The sequence below is a fragment of the Capricornis sumatraensis genome, chromosome 17 (assembly GCF_032405125.1).
Source record: "Capricornis sumatraensis isolate serow.1 chromosome 17, serow.2, whole genome shotgun sequence".
NCBI classification, from domain to species: Eukaryota; Metazoa; Chordata; class Mammalia; order Artiodactyla; family Bovidae; genus Capricornis; species Capricornis sumatraensis.
The window spans coordinates 55,276,166-55,296,986 of NC_091085.1; the positions used below are offsets into that span (position 1 = coordinate 55,276,166).

At 47.3% G+C, this 20,821-nt stretch overlaps 1 protein-coding gene across 1 annotated transcript in view; it reads right to left on the minus strand.

Moving 5' to 3' along the window:
• Window positions 1–2,253: 2,253 nt before the first annotated feature.
• The window catches only part of TMEM132C (transmembrane protein 132C), a 287,567-nt gene continuing 268,999 nt past the window's right edge, over window positions 2,254–20,821 (minus strand). The window contains exons 6-9 of the mRNA XM_068989610.1: window positions 16,155–16,360; window positions 14,245–14,518; window positions 12,203–12,394; window positions 2,254–3,438 (exon numbers count right to left, since the gene is read on the minus strand). Coding sequence (XP_068845711.1) covers window positions 2,254–3,438; window positions 12,203–12,394; window positions 14,245–14,518; window positions 16,155–16,360 — 1,857 coding nt within the window. The remainder of the gene's footprint in view (window positions 3,439–12,202; window positions 12,395–14,244; window positions 14,519–16,154; window positions 16,361–20,821) is intronic.

The following is a 20,821-nucleotide window of genomic DNA, read 5'->3' on the forward strand; positions in this document are numbered from 1 at the left end:
ATAATTGCAGACAGAAGGTAATCTTTAAAAGTTATTCAAAATTTTTTAAAAATTAAAAAAAAAGCTATTAAAAAAAAGCTTCATCTTCAACCAAAATGTTCTCTTCCCTCAACTAGCCAACAGCCACCACAATCCCACCGAAACTTCAAGCAACAATACATGCAAAACCAGTTAGAATAAAAGTACACCTTTTCCCCAGATGAGAGTTTCAACACAGTTTTCCGTTCGATGTCAAGGCTCTCTTTCATGTTTGATGTAAATTGGAAGTTCGCAAGTGGGGCACCTCTGACCAACGGTATCAGCATCACTCTGGAACTCTTGAGGAATGCACATTTCCCCCTGGTGATCCCGAGCACGTTCAGTTGAGAACCCCTGGTGTAGACAACAGCGGACAGATGACTGAAAGTTTCCTTATGAGGAATTACTTGGATCAGCCAAGAAACCAAGAGGAAAACAAGCCAACAAACAGAGTATTGTTTTCCTTCCAGCCTAGCAGACAGGTTTATTTCTTCAGCACGTTGTACATTTGATGGGGAGAAATAGTAATAGGAGTTAAGTGAAATAAGAGACAGCCCACAAGACACTGACTTGTCAAGCCACGGAAAATGTTTTAATGACAATTGGCATCACAGGTATAAATAAATAGCTCCTTTTTGCTGTCTATAATATGTGCTAGAAATATCTTTTGAAAAGGTCCAGTCTAGGTTATGAGGCTTCCAGGACCCTTTCTTAGCTATCACTTTTAGTACTTAAAAAAATAAAAACAGGAAGTAACCCCAGTAGCTGCAGGCACCGCTACGTTGAGAGGATCACGTGACCGCCTGGAGTCTTCCTCGCCAGCGTCTGCAGACGCTGAGAGTCCGGCAGACCGGACTCTGAGGGTTTATGACCCTAGTTTCTCTCTGCCTCATAGGCGTCTCTTTGTGTGTGCTAAATCGCTTCGGTAGTGTCCGACTCTCTGCGACCCAATGGACCATAGCCTGCCAGGCTCCACTGTCCATGGGATCATGCTTCACTTTGGATGAATGCATTTTGCAATGTGCTGCTACACAATTAGGCTGTTAAAAAAACCACAGTTGAATGACAATCTAACATAGATTTTTGTCTTTTCCCTTTATGCTGGTATGCCCTGCTCAACAAAGTGAGAAAAACAACAGAAAAGCCCTCCAGCACTTTTTTGATCCTTGCTCATTTCATGATATCAGTGTGTCTTGGGTCAGGTCTACCCTTTGAGGTTGGCGCTGATTACTGGTGTGGATAGATTCCAGCTTGTGGCTCTGACCTCATCTTCCTCTGATAGAAGTATCCCTAGGGCACCACTGATGGAGTCACTGAGGCGTCAGGGGTCCCTGGCTGGGCTCTGGGCAGCTGGCCCCTGCCACTGTCCCACCCACTGTTTTTGGCCCTGAGGAGGGTGAAGGTGACCTTCCCCCCCATCCCCACAAAGGCTTTGAGAACTCCCTCTAATTGTAGAAACCCAGCAGATATCAACAAGGCTGGATGGATAAAGCAAAGCATCAAACATAATACTTAAAGAATGGATTAACTGACATCATTTCTAAAAATGTATCTGTTGTATAGGAATATAACTTGTTTAATTTAGGAAAATATACCATTTGATCCTCAGGAATAAACATTAAACACAAATCAAATGGAAGTCTAAGACACAAAAAGAAAAAAAAGGGAAAAAAGAGAATATGGCAAAAGAAAAGATTATTAAGATGTAAAAATCTTCAAGTCTATCCCAAGAGACAACCCGTATTCAGAAATGTCTCCTCCCCAAGCCCAGGGTTACAGTCAAGGGCTGTCCTTGGAAAAAGAAAATTGAATTAAAATGGAAAATGTCTCTAAGCAGGCCCTAGTTTTATATTTTTGATCCTTTATTAGAAATATAAACAGATGATTACTTCTGTCTCTTTTTATTTGTCTTTTTTTTTTTTTGCATTTTTTTTTTTTAACAAATACTTTTTGGTAGCTTGTCTGGGTTATATTTTGACTCATAAAATAACCTTCCTAATTTGGCCTTGCACAGTTAAAATGTCTCCATCAGCTCCGTTCCCAGAGTGTTTTTCTGCCGACTTGAAAGGTCTGCCATCATCGACTTCTGATCACAAAATTGTCCCTTCCCGGCTTCAGAACTTCCAACTATGAATAGTTTCGAAAACGGGGCCCAAAGAGTCTCTGTTGAGTCCCAGTTCTACCATGGAGCTGAAGGAGGGCGTCCAGGCGCGCTGGTCCTTCGATCAGAGGGGCCTACACTTTGTCCTTGAACTTCTCCAGATAGTCTCTGAGTTCTTTGGGGGCACCCACGCCCACGTCCTGGCACACCCATTTGATGTCCTCCTCCGTCCCACCCAGGATGGAGTTGACGGTGGGGCAGCCGTCGTCGGCGGGGATGGTGGTGAAGGTGGTGAATTTCACCTTTTTCCTCTTGGAGGTGGGCGAGTGCAGGGGCTCGTGTTTCTGGTCCCTGCCCTGTCTGACCCCCGAGTCGGCCGGCCTGGGCATCTGGCTCTGCCCTTGCTTTTGGGAACCTCCGTTGAGCAGGAGGCGGTTGCTCTCCTCAAAGCCCCCAGGCCCGCGGTCTATGATGGTCGTGTGCTCGTCCTGCGGCGGAGAGCCGTCGCCCACGTTCTCCAGGAGCTCCGCCTCATTGCCCAGCCACACCCAGTCGTGCGAGTGGGTCACGGAGGCCTGGCCTTCCAGGGGCACCTGCTTGTGCCTGTACTTGAGGGCGAAGGTGGCGCAGTTGATGAGGAAGACGAGGATAGCCAGGCAGAAGACCCCCAGGAGGGCATACATGCCGATCTCCAGATCGCTCAGGCCGCGGGGAGTCTGCACCAGGTCGCCGGCCCCGCGCCCGCCCCCCGCCTGGGGCAGGTCCACCTGTGCAGGGAAGTTGGCGAAGTCGATGGGGATGGTCTGCAGCTGGCCCTCCCCCGCCAGCCGGCCCCCGTCCAGCCGGCTGTTCTTGCCCACCTTGTTGTCCAGCAGTGACTTGGCCGTGGGGTTGCCCCTTCGGAGGACCCCTTCCTCGCGTTCCGCGGAGGAGCTGCCGTAGAAGGGTCCTTCCTGGGCCTTCTGGCGCCGGTCGCTGGCGTGGTTCTTGATCTCAGCCTCCTCGTAGTCCACACCTGGGCTGGAGTTGGCGTCGTTCTGCCCGAACTTGACCCTGACGTTCCCCACGCCGACCGCCAGGACGCTCTTGCGTTTGGATTTTTGGCAGGCCTCTGCGATGGTCAGGTCCACGTGAACCAAGGGTCCCTGGCCTTCGCCTTCGGCCATCACAGTGGGCCACCTGGGCGAGCGGGGCTGGGGGATGGACACAACGGCCTCGTCCAGGGAGGTGGCCGTCAGGGTGAAGTCCTTGGTGTCGTAGATGTCCAGGGGCGTCACGGAGCCATCACTGAACTGGAGCCAAGTGCTGACCACAGCTTCCTGTGGGGAGAGAGGCAGTTAGAAAATCCACGGGGGATAGGAGGAGGTGAGAATGGGGGAGACGCCTCTTCTCTTAGGATCCTGCATCCTGCTCCTGCCCCTACCAATCCTAGCGGAGAACCCAAAGACTCAGGGGCAGGACTGAAAATCCAGACCTGATGTTGAAGCTGGGAGAAAAAACATCCAGAGTTTATATCAAGATCTGAGAGACAGCTTAATTGAAACAAGAACAAAAGCAGATAGGCAATGACAGCTCCAGCATAATCCTTACCAGGGGGAAAAGACCCCATAAAAAGCCCTCACTGAATTAAGGCTCCATTACATTTATTAAAGAAGACTTTACTTGAGCGTGTCCTTGGAGCCTCACATTTCCTGCCCCTCACTCTGGTGCACCAGCTTTCCTTCTCATCAGAATCCTTGTGATGACAATGAGTTCAATGTATTCCATTCTCTGCAAAATCCATGGTAACCTTTTCATCTCAAGATCCTTAACCACCACTGCAAAGTCCCTTTTGATACATAAGGTGACTTATTCACAGGGTCTAGGAATTAGATGTGGCAATCTTTGGTGTACCATTATTCCACCTACCATGGGAGTGATGGTAGCTAAGATGTCCATAGTGATTCCTGGGTACCAGCCCCTGTTCTAAGTCATTTTCATTAGCAACTCGTTTAATCTTCCCATCATTATACAAGGTAGATTCTATTATCCATATTTCTCATTCTGCAGGTGAGTAGATTGAAACATGGTAAGGACCCAAGGCTTGCCCAAGTTTGCAGAGCTAACTGACAGAGTTGGGGTTGAGTCCAGGCAGTTTGTCTTGAGTCTTAACCATGGTTGCTAGTTAGTTTCCTGGCTGCCTTTGACTCTGAGGTCACCAACCAGGCCAGGGACTACAGGAGACAATTGTGCTGTGTCTGGAATTCTTCCCAGTCCTCTAAGAACAGGCCCTGAGTGGTCCAATTTTCATTCATCTGATCATTCCAGGGACATGTATTAAAAGCCTCTTCTGTGTCAGGCCACGTGCCAGCACTGAGTAGTCTTTAGCAAATTGACAGATAATAAACAATACACAGCAGTTTAACTAATGAGAACTTACTGTATATCTCAGGAAACTCTACTCAGTGCTCTGTGGTGACCTAAATGGGAAGGAAATCCAAAAGAGAGGGGATATATGTATACATAGAGCTGATTCACTTTGCTGTACAGCAGAAACTAACACAACATTGTAAAGCAAATATACTCCAATAAAAATTAATTTAAAAAAAGCAATACACAACTGTTTATCATGGCAGGCTGGGATGTTTACTGGAGCTGGGCTGGGGTGTTAGTTCTGCATAAGTTTGACGTGCTAAGTTTTACTTTTAATGTTTGGTTTAATGACAGGGAGGAAAGAAGGTGATTGGAGATCAGGAGAGAGATGGGTGGGTGCTGGCTGTGAAATGACTAGGGTAACTCCTATTGGACAATCTACTGGATGTTATGAAGGAGAAGCAAGAAAGCAGAGTAGGGAAGGAAAGGGCAGTGATCTTATGTTTGGGAAGAGCTAATGGAACTCCAGGGGTCTGCTATGGGTAAAGGATCAGTGTTTCTTCTAATTCTGGCCGCTGGACCCTATGACAAAAGGCACAAAGTTTGAAGTGGGAGTTTTGAATTAAATGCATGGATCCTTTGCTTCCCTGGGAACATCTTTCTTTAAACCAGTTCTTCTGGCCTCAGTTTCCCCCAACTGAAAGTGGGAAGGTGAATACAGTAAGTTCCCTACATGCAAACAAGTTCAGTCCCAAGAGTGAATTTGTTCATAAGTCCAACAAAGTTAGCCTAGGTACCCAACAAACACAATTGGCTATATACTACTGTACTGTGATAGGTTTATAATACTTTTCACACAAATAATACATAAAAAGCAAACAATCACAAAAAATAAGGGAAACATTTTTAACTTTACAGTACAGGAACTTGAAAAGTATAGTACAGTATCAGCTACATCACTGCTGCTTTTGCACTTGCTTCCAGAGATCCTGGGCTTGAAATAAAGATACTGCACTACTGTACTTTATACAGTAGGGCACAGTGAAGTACACAAAAGCACAACCCCTTGTAGAGGATGCACACATGTGACAATGGACACCAGACACGTGAACTAAGGTATGTGATTGGACATGCAAACACACGTTTGCATCTTTGAAAGTTTAAAACTTGAAGGTTCACGTGTAGAGGACTTAAGTACCTAAAGGTTCTGAGATGAACATCTATTTGGCCCATCCAGTTTCCATTCCTCCTTTCTGATGGGAGCTAGGACACTAATTTTCCTTTCAGACCCATGTCTTTCCTCCATTCGGAGTCCAAGGAGCATGGGTGGGATGGACCCCACCCTCCAGTTCCAGAAGTGAGCATGTGTCCAAGGTCTGGCCAATCACAACATTCCACTACTCTGATCCCAGTGATTGGCTCAGGAAGGAGCACATGATCCAAACCAGCCAATGGGATGTGATCTCTGGACTTTTGCTGAAATTAGAGAAGAATTTTATTTCCTCTGGGACTACTGAGTTGGGATGCAAGCTTGGAATCGGGAGTGGCCCTTCTGCAACCGCTTAAGTGGTTGCAATCTTAAGCAATCTGCTGGAATCTGAGACCAGCACAGGAGAAAGAAAGTTGACATAGTGAGAGAGAAAGACTCTTAAGAGCATGTGACAACAACAGAGAATGTCATACTCAGCAGATGGCTGAGTATAAACTAGTTAAAAAGTAGGTTCAGTTCAGTTCAGTTGCTCAGTCGTGTCAGACTCTTTGCAACCCCATGAACCGCAGCACGCCAGGCCTCCCTGTCCATCACCAACTCCCAGAGTTCACTCAAACTCATGTCCATCGAGTCGGTGATGCCATCCAGCCATCTCATCCTCTGTCGTCCCCTTCTCCTCCTCTGTCATCCCCTTCTCCTCCTGCCCCCAATCCCTCCCAGCATCACAGTCTTTTCCAATGAGTCAGCTCTTCGCATGAGGTGGCCAAAGTACTGGAGTTTCACCTTTAGCATCATTCCTTCCAAAGAAATCCCAGGACTAATCTCTTTCAGAATGGACTGGTTGGATCTCCTTGCATTCCAAGGGACTCTCAAGAGTCTTCTCCAACACCACAGTTCAAAAGCATCAATTCTTCAGCACTCAGCTTTCTTCACAGTCCAACTCTCACATCCATACATGACTACTGGAAAAACCATAGCCTTGACTAGACGGACCTTTGTTGGAAAAGTAATGTCTCTCCTTTTGAATATGCTCTCTAGGTTGGTCATGACTTTCCTTACAAGGAGTAAGTGTCTTTTAATTTCATGGCTGCAATCAGCATCTGCAGTGATTCTGGAGCCCCCAAAATAAAGTCTGACACTGTTTCTACTGCTTCCCAATCTATTTCCCATGAAGTGATGGGACCAGATGCCATGATCTTAGTTTTCTGAATGTTGAGCTTTAAGCCAACTTTTTCACTCTCCTCTTTCACTTTCATCAAGAGACAGAATGTGGTCCACTTGAGAAGGGAATGGCAAACCACTTCAGTATTCTTGCCTTGAGAACCCCATGAACAGTATGAAAAGGCAAAATGATAGGATACTGAAAGAGGAACTCCCCAGGTCGGTAGGTGCCCAATATGCTACTGGAGATCAGTGGAGAAATAACTCCAGAAAGAATGAAGGGATGGAGCCAAAGCAAAAAACAATACCCAGTTGTGGATGTGACTGGTGATAGAAGCAAGAGCCGATGCTGTAAAGAGCAATATTGCACAGGAACCTGGAATGTTAGGTCTATGAATCAAGGCAAAAACTAGGTAAAAAATACAAATGCTGCTGCTGCTAAGTCACTTCAGTCGTGTCAGACTCTGTACGACCCCAGAGACGGCAGCCCACCAGGCTCCCCCGTCCCTGGGATTCTCCAGGCAAGAACACTGGAGTGGGTTGCCATTTCCTTCTCCAATGAGTGAAAGTGAAAAGTGAAAGTGAAGTTGCTCAGTCGTGTCCAACTCTTAGCGACCCCATGGACTGCAGCCTAGCAGGCTCCTCCTTCCATGGGATTTTCCAGGCAAGAGTACTGGAGTGGGGTGCCATCGCCTTCTATGAAAAAATACAAATAAGAGATGCAAATTCCTAGGAATCAGAAATTAAAAAAGAAGGCATTCTACAGTGATACACATAGGTAACTGTTACTGAGATTGCTTGAGCGGGTATAGAACTATTCAGAAGACCCACCAGCCAGTGACTGGGATGTTGATACCCACCTGGGCAAGTGTCAAATGGGCATGAGACCTTCAACATAAAGCTAGGTTTCCTCTCCACATAGGGAGATGAGAAATCCTACCCACTGGATCAGAGACACAGCAAATATGCTCATTTCTGCTCTGAGCACGGGGTGGGAAAATGCCTCCCTAGAAATCAGAACTCCATCCCTTCCCCATAACTGGGTGTGGTGTCTGAAGTTATACCATCTGATGCTGCAGGAGCTGCAAGCAAAGATGTTAACTTGAAGCTAGACTCTCACACATGCAAAAATGTACAGGACTTTCTCAGGAACCACATAGAGCAAAGCAACATGGCTCAAGAGGTGCCCAAGAGAAAAAAAAGAAAAAACAATCCCTACAAAAGAAGGCACTACCATGAGAGAGAATCGTAAAAAATTCACATACAAAGATCAGAAGACAGGACAATCAAAATAAAACAAACCAATAACAAAAACTAGTTAATGAAAGACAACAGTTAAAGGGAGTTACAAAGAGTAAAAACTACTCGCGGGAAAGACTGGAAAAGAGAACAGGGAGCTGTGGAAAGAACCAAACAGAACTTCTAGATGTGAAAAATCTTGTGGTTGAAATTCATTACTCAGTCTGAATAGCAGATTAGACATGGTTGAGGAGAGGATTAGTTAGTGGGAATTAGTTACTGGGAAACTGAGTCCAGAAATTCACCCAGAATGTAACCTCAGGAACATAAATTGATGAAGCACGGAAAAGGATGGTTGAAGAAATGAGGAAGAGAATGACCGACAGTCTTCTGTTAAGAGTTACAGAAGGAAAGAATATGGGAGAACTTCAAAAGTCAAAGAATTAATGGCTGGACAGTTTCCAGAATTGAGAACAAGTGCCAATAATAAAAATGAAGGCTCCTGAGGACATCCTTGGTGGTCCAAACTCTGCCTTCCAATGCACTCTGTGTGGGTTCTCTCCCTGGTAGGGGAATTAAGATCCCACATGCCATAGGGTGCAGCCAAAATGTTTCTCTTTAAAAAAAAACAACAACTTGTTTTTACAAAGAACATTTCATTTTAAAAAATGGAGGCTTACTTATTTATTTTTTTGGCTATGCAGCTTGGCATGTGGGATCTTAGTTCTCCAACCAGGGATTGAACCCGTATCCCCTTCAGTCAAAGTGTAGAGTCTTAATCACTGGACGCCAGAGAAGTCCTTAAAAATGAAAGTTTCTGTTGACACCACTGGAGCATCTGGATCTAGCTTTACCTGAAGATTCAAATGCTTGGACATGAACTGATAAATTCTTACATCTGTCTTGGCCAGCCCGAGTTAGGTCTCTATCACTGATGGAAAGCCCAGACTAACACCAGCCTCCTGTTAGGAGTGAGTGAGAATGTACCTGAAATCTAAAGATGGTGTGTGCTTGCTGTTGGCATCTGCCCATTACCCCACAAAACCTGCCTGCTCGACTTTCAGCTGTCAAACCTGCAAGGTGGTCTTGCCAAGAAGCGTTCTAACTTCTGAAACCCACGTGGTCATGCCCATAGCCGAAAGGGCTGAAAAATTAGCACCCCCCAGAAGCAGCCCTCCACTAAGGGCTGATGGGAAAGGTGGTAAATACCCCAGCTCCTTGCCCCTCAGGTATAATGATGCTGCAGTCTTTTCTATACTGGCCGATGGTTTCCCAGGAGATCCAGGCTCCAGTACCCCACAGTGGTGCCTGAGTTGGGAATACACTTTTTTTTAAAAAAACTTTTTGTCTTATATTGGAGTACAGTCAACTAACGATGTTATGATAGTTTCAGGTGGACAGCAAAGGGATTCAGCCACACATATACATGTATGCATTCTCACCTAAGCTCCCCTCCCATCCAGGCTGCCACGTAACATTGAGGAGAGTTCCCTGTGCTATACAGTAAGTCCTTGTTGGTTATCCATTTTAAATAGAGCAATGGGTACATGTTCACCCCAAACTCCCTAATTATTCCTTCCCCCATCCTTCCCCCTGGCAACCACAAGTGCAGGGTACACACTCTTTTGGCTGTCTTACCTTCCTCCCTTCCCTCACTTCCAGATTCCCTTCTAGGGTTCCCTTCACTGCCCAAATGAAGTCCTGGCATGCAGATCCTTATCTCAGGCTCAGCTTCCGGGGGGAACCAAACCTAAGACACGACTGGCTCAGGAATTTTGTTTCCTGCCCTCCTCTCCTTTAGCTTCATCAACTGAGAAATCACACCATTGGACAGACTCCCTTCTAAAGCCTCAGCTGAATGCATTCGTGCTGCGGGAGACCTCATTTCTCTTGACTATTCTAGCTTTCTTCAGAACTAATAGGGCACAGGGAAGTATAATACGATTGCCCTCATATTCATGGCAAACCTTTTGAATTTCAAAGTTGGAAATATCAAGAACAAGAGGCCAGCCTTCCACACTCCAAGGACTGAGATAAAACACTGTTAACGCACTGTGCCAGTTCATCTTGGCTGACTTTTCATCTAGAGTTCATTTTTCTTTACCAACTCGAGACAGCGAACGAACTTAACATCAAACAAGTCCCCCTGAACAGCAGACAATCCGAATTAAGCCCTCAGAACACTGCAGGCTTGCCAGCATCCATCTCCATCAGCCCTGCTGTGTGACTGAGACCAGGTCTTTCCATTAGCTCATGACAGTAAGGTTGGAACATAGGGGTTGTCTGGGGAGAAGCCAGCACATTTCCCTAAAGATGAGAAATTCTGAAATACTTAAAATAACACACGCCTGGGCATGATTTAGAGCTCCTATTCTTTCAAGAGTCATGTCTGCAAATTGAATGAACTCCATCCATAAATCCCGGTAGGCAGCGCCGGGGCCCTCCAATTACCATCAGCCGATGAAGACAGATGGGTGATACTGGAAGCTGATGGGTGGCCTTGCCCCACGCCAGGGAGGTGGCAATGCCAATCGTCCCCTAATTAATTACCAGTTCTCGGCAAATAGCTTCATGCCTTCTGCTTTGTCTCCCCACTTTCTTCCTCTGCTGTTTCTAAACCAGCCAACACCATGCCAGTGTCCTGTCCCCGGGAGAGGTGAGCAGAGGTGCCAGCACTGTGAGCTGGATGTGGATGAGAACTCCCTACAGGTCCCTGCTGGTGATGCTCTGGAACAAAGCCAGGTGGTGGTTGTTGTTCAGTTGCTAAGTCACGTGTCTTTGTGACCCCATGGACTGCAGCACGCCAGAATCCTCTGTCCTTTGCTATCTCTGGGAGTTTGTTCAAATTCACGGCCATTGAGTCACTGATGCCACCCAACCATCTCATCCTCTGTTGCCCCTTTCTCCTCCTGCCCTCAATCCTTCCCAGCATCAGAGTCTTTTCCAGTGAGTCAGCTCTTTGCATCAGGTGGTCAAAGTATTGGAGTCTCACCTTCAGCAACAGTCCTTCCAATGAATATTCAGGACTGATTTCCTTTAGGACTGACTGGTTAGATCTCCTTGCTGCCCAAGGGACCCTCAAGAGAATTCTCCAGCACCACAGTTTGAAAGCATCAATTCTTCAGTGCTCAGCCTTCTCACATCCATAACATGACTGCAGGAAAAACCATAGCTTTGACTAGATGGACCTTTGTCGGCAAAGTAATGCTTCTGCTTTTTAATACGCTGTCTAGGTCTGTCATAGCTTTTCTTCCAAAGAGCAAGTATCTTTCCGTTTCATGGCTGCAGTCTCCGTCTGCAGTGATTTTGGAGCCCAAGAAAATGAAGTCTTTCACTGTTCCTACTTTTCCCCCTTCTATTTCCAGGTCCCTGCTGGTGATAGTCTGGAACAAAGCCAGGTAGCAACAGCTGAATTTCTGGAATGGTCCACCCTATTCCTTTGAACCTGAGAGCGTGATGAGATGTCCCTCTTATGATGTTATAGGCACAGGTGAAGTTAGGGAGAGCTGCCTAGCTGAGCTGGGTGGGTCTGCTGTAGTCACATGAACATTTGGAAGAAGAAGAGCTTTTCTGGGTGGTGACAGAGGGAAACTCAGAGGTTGCAAGCATGGAAAGGACTCTAGTGGTTCTGAAGATGGTGCAGGGTGTGGGCAGAGAGAAGGAAGTGGAGAGAGGCTCCCCAGCCAGCAGCAACAAACCTAGGAACCTCAGGCATTCAGCTGCACAGAGCTGGATTTCGCCAACCACTCTAGTGAGAGTGGAAGTGGATTCGTCCCCAGAGCATCCTGCTAAGATGCTCTGCTCTCAGCCTGTGGACCCCAGAGCATGGCACCCCGCTCAGCCCACTTGGATTCCCGACCCACAGAACTGTGAATGACAGTGGGTGTTGTCTGAAGCAGCTGGCTTTCTGAGAGTTTGCTGCCCAGATGGTTCATCCGCCTCTGGGCACTGGGTACCACTCTTCCAGTTCATCACAGACCCCACTGCTTGGATTTCAAAGCCACGTGGATTTTACACAGCCAGCATCACTTCCTCCTGGAACGTGGTTTGGCTACCCTGCCCCCATCCCCTTTGACTAGATCAGGAGGGACCCTGCTCCCTCCTGGCATCCGGGCCCTTACCTGTTTAGGGGCCCGCAGCAGCTCCTCAGCTGTGGCCACAGCTGTGACAGCCCTGCTGTTCTCCATGCTGGGGTGGAGGGCGACAGACAGCCCAGCCACGAGCTGGATGGCCAGGTCTGACACCGCGACTTTGTCATCCAACACAGTGACGGTCTTCTCAGCCAGGATGGAGTCAGACAGAGGGGACAGCACCTGGGGGACGGGCAGACACAGACCAACCCATCACATCTGCTTCCGGATGGATGTTGGAACCTTTCCCAGCTATGCTTTGCCCATCCCTACAGGGTACAGCATAGAGTGGGAAGGAGCAAGAACGTCCCCCTATACATTATCCTGTGTTATGTGAGAATCAGATAGAGTCACTCTTCCTGTGACACTCTAGCTCTATCTTTTGGAAACTTGGCCTAACTATTAAAATCCATTGCGTCTTTGAAAGGAAATGACCCTCCCCATTTAGATGAAGCCTCTTTGCATACTGCACAAACTGGTAAACCATACGTGGCAGTCCTACTGCCTGGACTCATAAAGAGTGGTGCACCAACCGACTCTGTTCAGCCTGAGTCCCATTCCAAGTGAATTAGGCCATCAACCAGGGAACTGAAAAATAGACAGCCTAGTCTCCCCTCCAATCCCGGGTACAATGTATCCTCTGCTGAAATGTTACTTTCTGCCTCATTTGTTGTTTAGTTGCTAAGTCCTGTCCAACTCTTTCAGGAACCCATGGGACTCTATCTAGCCTGCCGGATTCCTCTGTCCATGGGATTCTCCAGGCAAGAATACTGGAGTGGGTTGCCATGTCCTTCTCCAGGGCATCTTCCCAACCCAGGGATCCAACCCACATCTCCTGCACTGGCAAGTGGATTCTTTACCACTAGCGCCACCTGGGATGCCCTTCTGCTTCATCTCATATACCAAATGTTGGATTTGGGATGTCCAGGTGAAATGGTAGAAATATATCAATCTTTCCCATCTGGGGCGGTTGTGAAAAGATCCAGAAGGACACTTCAAAAAGGTGAAGTTGCATACACTACTATACATAAGACATAACCAAGAAGGATCTCCTGTACAGAACAGGGAGCTCTACTCAGTATTCTGTGATAACCTACATGAGAAAAAGTCTAACAAACAAAAGACATGTGTATTTGTGTAACTAAGTCACTTTGCTGTAGCACCTAGAACTAACACAACAATGTAGATCAAACTATCCTTCAGTAAAATTAAACAAACAAACAAACAAAAACCCTCCACAAAAGGTGGAGTCAGTAGTGTGGGACTTGATGGGCTGAATAAAAGGCCTTCTGTGCCCTCCCATCTGCCCTGAAATCCCACCCTTCTATTCATTTCCTTGGGCAAAAGAAACAGCAGGATTTTGAAGAGCTGGTTGAAGGACTACATATAAGCTACAGGCTGACTTAGGAAAGAAGGGGGGAAAGGAAGAAAGGAAGCCTGCCTTGGCCACTGGCACGCATACTGCAGAGTGGGGAGCAGGTGCTTTCTAAGAGGGTGTAGGAGGTGCGGACTGGAGAGGGGGCGCCGACGGTGGAGAAGCAGAGGCAGGGTGGGCTGGGGTGGGGGTGGGTGGAATGAAGGACGCAGCACAGCCTGGGGTCACAGAAGGTGCTAAGGGGTGCAGCGCCACCTTCTCGTTTGTTTGGAAGGAGGTTGGGACTCAAAGGGGCTTCCCTGGTGGCTCAGGCAGTAAAGAATCTGCCTGCCGTGCAGAAGACCCAACTTCAATCCCTGAGTCGGGAAGATCCCCTGGAGAAGGAAATGGCAACCCACTCTAGTATTCTTGCCTGGAGAATTCCACGGACAGAGGAGCCTGGTGGGCTTCAGTCCACGGGGTCACAAAGAGTCGGACATGACTGAATGACTATCACTTCACTCCACTTTACCTGGGACTCAAAGAGCTGGTCCAGACTCACCTTCTGGTGTCCAGAGGATGTCATCAGAGGACCCACCCCTGCTAGCAAACTGCCTCCCTCCAAGGCACACCACACTCAGTGATGGGTGTGCAGAGGTTCCTGGCTCCAGCTTCCTACCTGGATGGTGGTCATGCCAACCTCCCGCCCGACCAGGATCCTGCTGTCCTGGAGAGTGGCCACGTGCGGTTCCTCCAGCTTCATGAAGTCGGCAACCAGGTGGGTGATGTCGAACTGCCAGTCGGGACTGAGCAGGTGGCTCGGCTGGCCCCAGGGGCCGGCCCCCTCGGACACAAACTGGGTGAGGACCCGCACCATGGCGTGCTGGTACTGGAGGGCACAGCCCCGGCCCCGCCGCTCCTCCTCGTCCTCATCCTCGCTGTCTCGTGTGGGCCTGATGGGGAAGGAGAGGAGACTCTCGGGTCAGGGGATAGAATTCATGATGCTCTGGAGTTGCAAAGCAGATACCTCCCCATCAATTGCCAAGAGATAGCATCCCAGGCAAGAGACTCAGGACCACACAGAAGCACCAGCTCTTTTTTAGACAATGCAAAGAAGCTTTATTGTACTTGGCAAAGGAGGAAGGTAAGACTTCATTGGGAAGGAAAGATAAACATCTCTCTCCACTTAACAGCACGACCCCATATCTCCAAGAATTTCCCCATATCCCACCTCCTGTATATGTAGCCCACAAAACACACTCTCTCTCAAAGGCATCTGTTGACAAATAAAAGATGTAAGAGTTAATGTTTATTAATACTAAACCTATACTGTCCATGAAGTAGCTGAGAACCACGTGTGGCTATTTACAATTTAATTTAAAAGAAGAAAATTAAGCAAATCCCAGCATTATATTTCTCAGTCACTCCATAACCCCTTGTGCTAGTGGCTACTGTATTGGATACTGTGGTTCTAGAACATTCTACCACTGTAGAAAGGTCTATTTGTCGAAGTGGTGTGATGCTCTGGAGATGTGCCCATGCTAAGAGCTTCATGGATGGATTCTTAACACGATGAGGCAAAACTGTAATTATTCTTATGTCCAGATGAGAAAACCGAGTCAGAGATGTTGGGTGGCTGGCCCAAACTCACAAAGCTAGAAAGCAGCCAAGCTTGGATTTGAAACCAGCAAATGTCAGTTTTTCCTTCTTCAGGGACATGGAACAAACTCACATCTTGGTCACTTGAGACCACTAAATGGTCTGAAGTCTTGGTTGGATTCACAGCTGTCTTCCTCATCAGAGGAGGACAAATTCCTTCAAGTTCATTCTATGAAAGTTGACTTACCATCTCATTGTCCTATTTATCTTTCTTGAGATAGACACTACTTGTTCCTTAAAAATCAAGACTCTGGTGCCTGGGAGACAGTCAGGAAAATAGCCCTGATGGAAGATGTCATACAGGAAACCAATAATTCAGCAACAACTGTTATGTAGCTGACCTGGGGGCCACAGAGCTGAGGAAACAAGACTCCAGATTCCCACACAGGATGATCCAGAGTCACATGGAATAGAAGTTTTTCTTTTGGTTTATGCACAGACAGCGCCCCGATGGTCCAGTATAAATGCATTTAGATTTTATCCAATAATTTGATATGCACAGAGTTTAAGGTTATAGATATTCACCCAGAACAGAAAAGCAATCGCTGTTTCACATAGACAAAATAAGCCCAAACTTTAATTCTCTGGGGGTTGAAAGGCTAGAAAACTATGTTACTTTTGTGGCTTCCTTCTGGAGGGGCACTTTCAGGAGAGAGATTACTAGGAGCCCGTGTAGAGTGCAAGCAATTGGATCTGATACTGACGTGGCAGCTTAGCAGCCTTCCTGCCTGGCTGGGTTATCCTGAGTCTCGGTTTTCCCAGAGGACTGTTGTTAGGCTGCAGAGGCATGCACACTTCGCATCATGTGATCACCATGGTAACAGCATCGCCTGGGCCCTGCACTGCCTCCTGCATTGACTCCTTTGTTGACATCAGTATCCACAGCCGTTGCCGTCATGGTTCTGATGTGTCTCCCCATCCCGGACTCACCTCTTGCTGGCCACGATGGGCACCCTCCAGCCTTTAATCTGGCTCAGCTCCGTGTCAGAGACCTCGATCTGCAGGGGCAGTCGGGGCACCCATACGGTGACGTGCAGGGGGGCACTTAGGTGCTGGTATGTGAAGTTCACCACCACATCCACCTTGCCTTTCATCTCTTTGCCATTGACAAAGACATAGTCACAATGGTCGGACACCTGCCAAGAGAGAGGGGACGGGGGAGGAGAAGTTCTCTGGGATCTGAAGACCACCTTTCAGCCATTTGTCCTTGTCTCTAGCAAAGCACACAGGCTTAATGTAGGCTCTCCTCAATGCGGAGACTGAGACAAGGATTTGGTGCAGTCGGTTTACTTGGGAGGTGACCCTATGGAATGGGGACCAGGGAACAGACTGAGGGAGCCAGAGAAACGAGAAAGGTCAGTAGAAAGGTCCATTTTTGCATTTGGTGCTGTGACCATTGAGCTCTGCTTTTCAGGGATCTTGTGGAAAGCCTCCAGAACTGTCAACCTGCAGGATGAGAGGCAGACATATAATCTACCTCTCCTCTCTCTCGCTGGGTGAGTGCTGCCCACGTGTTCCCCCTCTTCCAGGCTGAGGCACAAGCCCTGGGATGGAACGCACGAGCAGTGTGGGAGAAGCAGCAGTCACCAAGCGAACCTGAACTTGTCAGAATTGCAGCTGGGACTGAACTCTGGGTGGATTCAGGGAATGTGATGCGGGTACCAGAGGGTGTCTGTTCTCCAGGCTGATGTCTGTCCAGAAGATCAGCCACACTCACGTCCCACCCCATCCAGCCCCCCAAGATCTGAAGGGCTTGTACTTCCTCAAGAAGAAGTGGAAGAAGAAGAGCCTTCTTCCTCAGCAAAGCTCTACTCCCAGTTCTTACATCCACTGTTCCAGTTACATGCAGCCCTGATGGTTCCCCAGAACACTCAGGTCTTCGTACATGATGTTCCTTTTCCCTGGGAACGCCGTTCCTTCTCTGCTTGCAGCACTTCCCCTGACCCCCTAGGATTATTTGTGTATCTGTACTGTTGCTGCTCCTTCTGTGAATGGCAGCATCACATTAGTGAAGATCAACCTGTTTCTTTCCCCTGAATTCCCTCTCTTTTCCCATTTCTAGCAGATCATGGCCTCAGGAAAGAGGTAAGACAGAACACAAAGCAGAACCAACATAAACAAAATAAAAATAAAAGCCTGCAAGCATCTAGATTTTGTGTTCCTCTGCTGAACCCTTAGGAAGATGGATCTATTTACAGCCCCATGGATACTCAGAAACAGCTTGAGGATGCCTGTGCTCCCTGGGAGGAGGCTGGAAGGAGCAGCATGTGCAAGGATGGGACCACATCAGAGGTAACCCACGTGGATTCCAGCTGATAATGGGTGGCCCCTAGGAGCTGTGAACAGAGCACTTTAAGGCTAGAAGCCCCCTCCCCAAGGCCTTGATAGTAGTTACGTCTTCTAGAAATTAGACTGGGATGATGTTTCACCACCATAATGAATTGAAAACTGAAAATAGAAATCAAGATGGGTTATAGAGACACAACATGACCCATCTTGCATAGCAAAGTTTATGGGATCACACTGACCCCTTGTGTAAACTTGCATTTTCAGCTGCAGAAATGTAAAACGGTTGAAGGCAGTAAGTATACCTTTTCCTTCTTTGAAGCAGGAGCTCAGCAAAGTGGACTGAATGGATGGTTGCATGAATGGATGGGTGGATGGATCAATCAGTGAGTAGAGGGACAGATGGATGAATGGGTGAGTGGATGGATGGATGGAGGGTGGATGATTGGATGGATGAATGGATGGGTGAATAAATTACTAAGTGGATGGATGCATGGGTGGATAGACAGATAAATGGATGGATGAATACATATATGCATGGGTGGATAGATGGATGAGTGGATGGATACATGTATGCATGCAGGCATGGATAGATGGATGAGTGGATAGATGGATGCATGCATACACGGATGAATGGATAGAAGGATGGATAGACGAACAGCCAGTTGGATGCATGAACAGGGCTCTTTTTTCATGGGGATGTTTGCTTCAACATAGCCATAGATCTTGGGGCAAGAGGAGATGCAAAATATTGAGATAACTTGGAATCAAGAACAGTGGAAACACAAGAAATTACTTTGAAAACTTCCAGAAAGCTTTAGAGCAGTGTTTCCTAACCTTTTAGGAGTCATCGACTCCTTTGGGAATACACATAAAGTTAATTCTTGCCATAGAATTGCATATACACAGAGTTTTGTGTAGCATTCCAGAGTTAAAGTCACACATGGACTCTTTGAGCAGCACTTATATACTAAGTGGTAATAACCAATGTGCTTATCTGTCTCCTGTCCAGGTTGTATACTCTGGAAGGAACAGTATCTCCTTCAGGGGGTCTATGGCTCCGGTTAAATAACATCCGATGCTGAGCAATGAACTCCTGTGATTGCACTTTCTTTCCCCAGCTTCTAGGAACTACAGATGACTACTCTGGGCCCAATTTTCAATTTCAACTTGCATTTCTGTTTGGAGGGGCAGCTGGTGAGGGCTGGGCTGAGTGAATTTCTTCCATCTGCTGGGGATAGTGGCAGAGGGCAGTTGGGAGGGGACCACACGAATGGATCTTCTCACTCATGGTCAGAGTGGTTTAAAAGAGTTTACATACTGATTAAGGGTGGAAACCAATTTTCATTGCTGTCCCAGACTTGTCATTAGCATGTAAACACTGTCCTGGATCTGGGCAGGCATTAGCATAATAGCCCAGCAAGAGTTATATCAGTAATCACTTCTTTAATCAATGTTGTAATTTACAGACCATTGACTTTCCTCATTTATTACCTTTCTGAGCTCTGGTGGGAGGGAACCTGGCCGCTCCAGAATATATAAATAATTAAGAGGAACGCCAAGGGTATGCAGCCACCGGGCATGATAGAGCCATTGTCTCTGTTATTCCTGAAGGTGCCATAAATGTCTGGGGAAGTCGCAGGCTGCATTAATCATCTCCTAAGTGGCTAGCAGTGGGAACCATGGTATCACAAAATGAGCTGGCTCGTCTGCAAAAAAAGAATCCAACCCCACTACAGGAATCTTTGCAGCCCCTCTGATCCATTTCTGGGAATCTCTTAAATTTCTCATTGTGGGTGGTCTGCCTATTAAGAACACTACCTCCTGCTGCTACTGCTAACTGTGACTTTTAAAAATAAACTTATTTTAAAAAATTTATTTATGTTTTTTGGCTGTGCTGGGTCTTCATTGCTTCACATGGGCTTTCTCTAGCTGCGGCAAGCAGGGGCTCTTCTCTAGTTGCAGTGGGAAGGCTTCTCGTTATGGTGACTTCTCTCATTGTGGAACACGGGTTCTAGAGCATGGGCTCAGCAATTGTGGTGCTTGGGCTTAGCCAACCCTCAGCATGTGGGATCTTCCCAGACCAGGGATTGAACCCATGTCCCCTGCATTGGAAGGTGGATTCTTAACCAGTGGACCACCAGGGAAGTCCTCACTGTGACATTTAAACTACAGCTTTTGAAAGCATTGGTGGCCACAGAATCAACCGGTCTGCTCTTAAGGATCTTGACGGGCCAGGTTGGGTCACAAGGGTTCTGGATGCGTGGCATATGGTTGGTTGATATCTTCTGTCATTCAGACTTTGGCAACTTCCCAAGGATGTCACCTGCTTCCTAAGGTAGAGGCTGGGGACGACTTTCCATGAGGAAAGCAAAAGGTATCTGCTGGTCAGCCACCAACATCCAATGAGACTTTTGCCTGGATTCCTGCAGCCAAGCAGGTTCTCAAATTTGAGTATGCATCAGAGAGGGCTTGTCAAGTATCCACAGATGGTTGAGTCTACCCCTAAAGTCTCAGATTGAGCAGGTCTAGGGGGATCCCCACAGTGTTGCTTTTAACAAGTGCCTGGGAAATGCTGATGCCTCAGGTCTGAGGACCACAGTGAAGAGATTCACTCCTTGAAATAACGCAATTGGTCCCTCTATGATTCCATGGCGTCATATATGTCCTGTCTTAGCCTGCTGGAGCTGCTATTACAGAATATCCAGAGGATGGGGGGCTTAAACACCAGACATTTACTTCTCACATTCTGAAGGCTGGTAAGTCCACCATGAAGGCGCCGGCAGATTCTGCGTCTGGTGAGGACCCGATTCCTGACTCATATATTCTGTCTTCTGTCTGTGTCTACACTCGATGGAAGCAGTGAAGGAGCTCTTTGGAGCATCTTATAAAAGCATAAATTTAGGGACTTCCCTGGTGGTCCAGTGGCTAAGAATCTGCCTGCTAATGCAGGAGATATGGGTTCGATCTCTGGTCCAGGAAGATTCCACGTGCCTCAGAGCAACCAAGCCCATGCACCTCAACTCCTAAGCCACGCCTTAGAGCCTGGGAGTCACAACTAGAGAAAGCTTATGCATCAGTGGAGATCCCCAAAAAATCTCTGGTTGGGGAACTAAGATCCCACAAACCTCGCAGTAAAAAAAACAAACAAAAAAACAAAATAAAAAACAATCTTTTTAAAAAAGTACTAATTTATTCACGAAAGCTCCACCCTCATGACCTAATCACCTCCCCATTCCTCCCCTCCCCCCCCCCCCCAACTTCTAATACCATCATATGAGGGTTTAAAATCTCAACAAAAGAACTTGGGA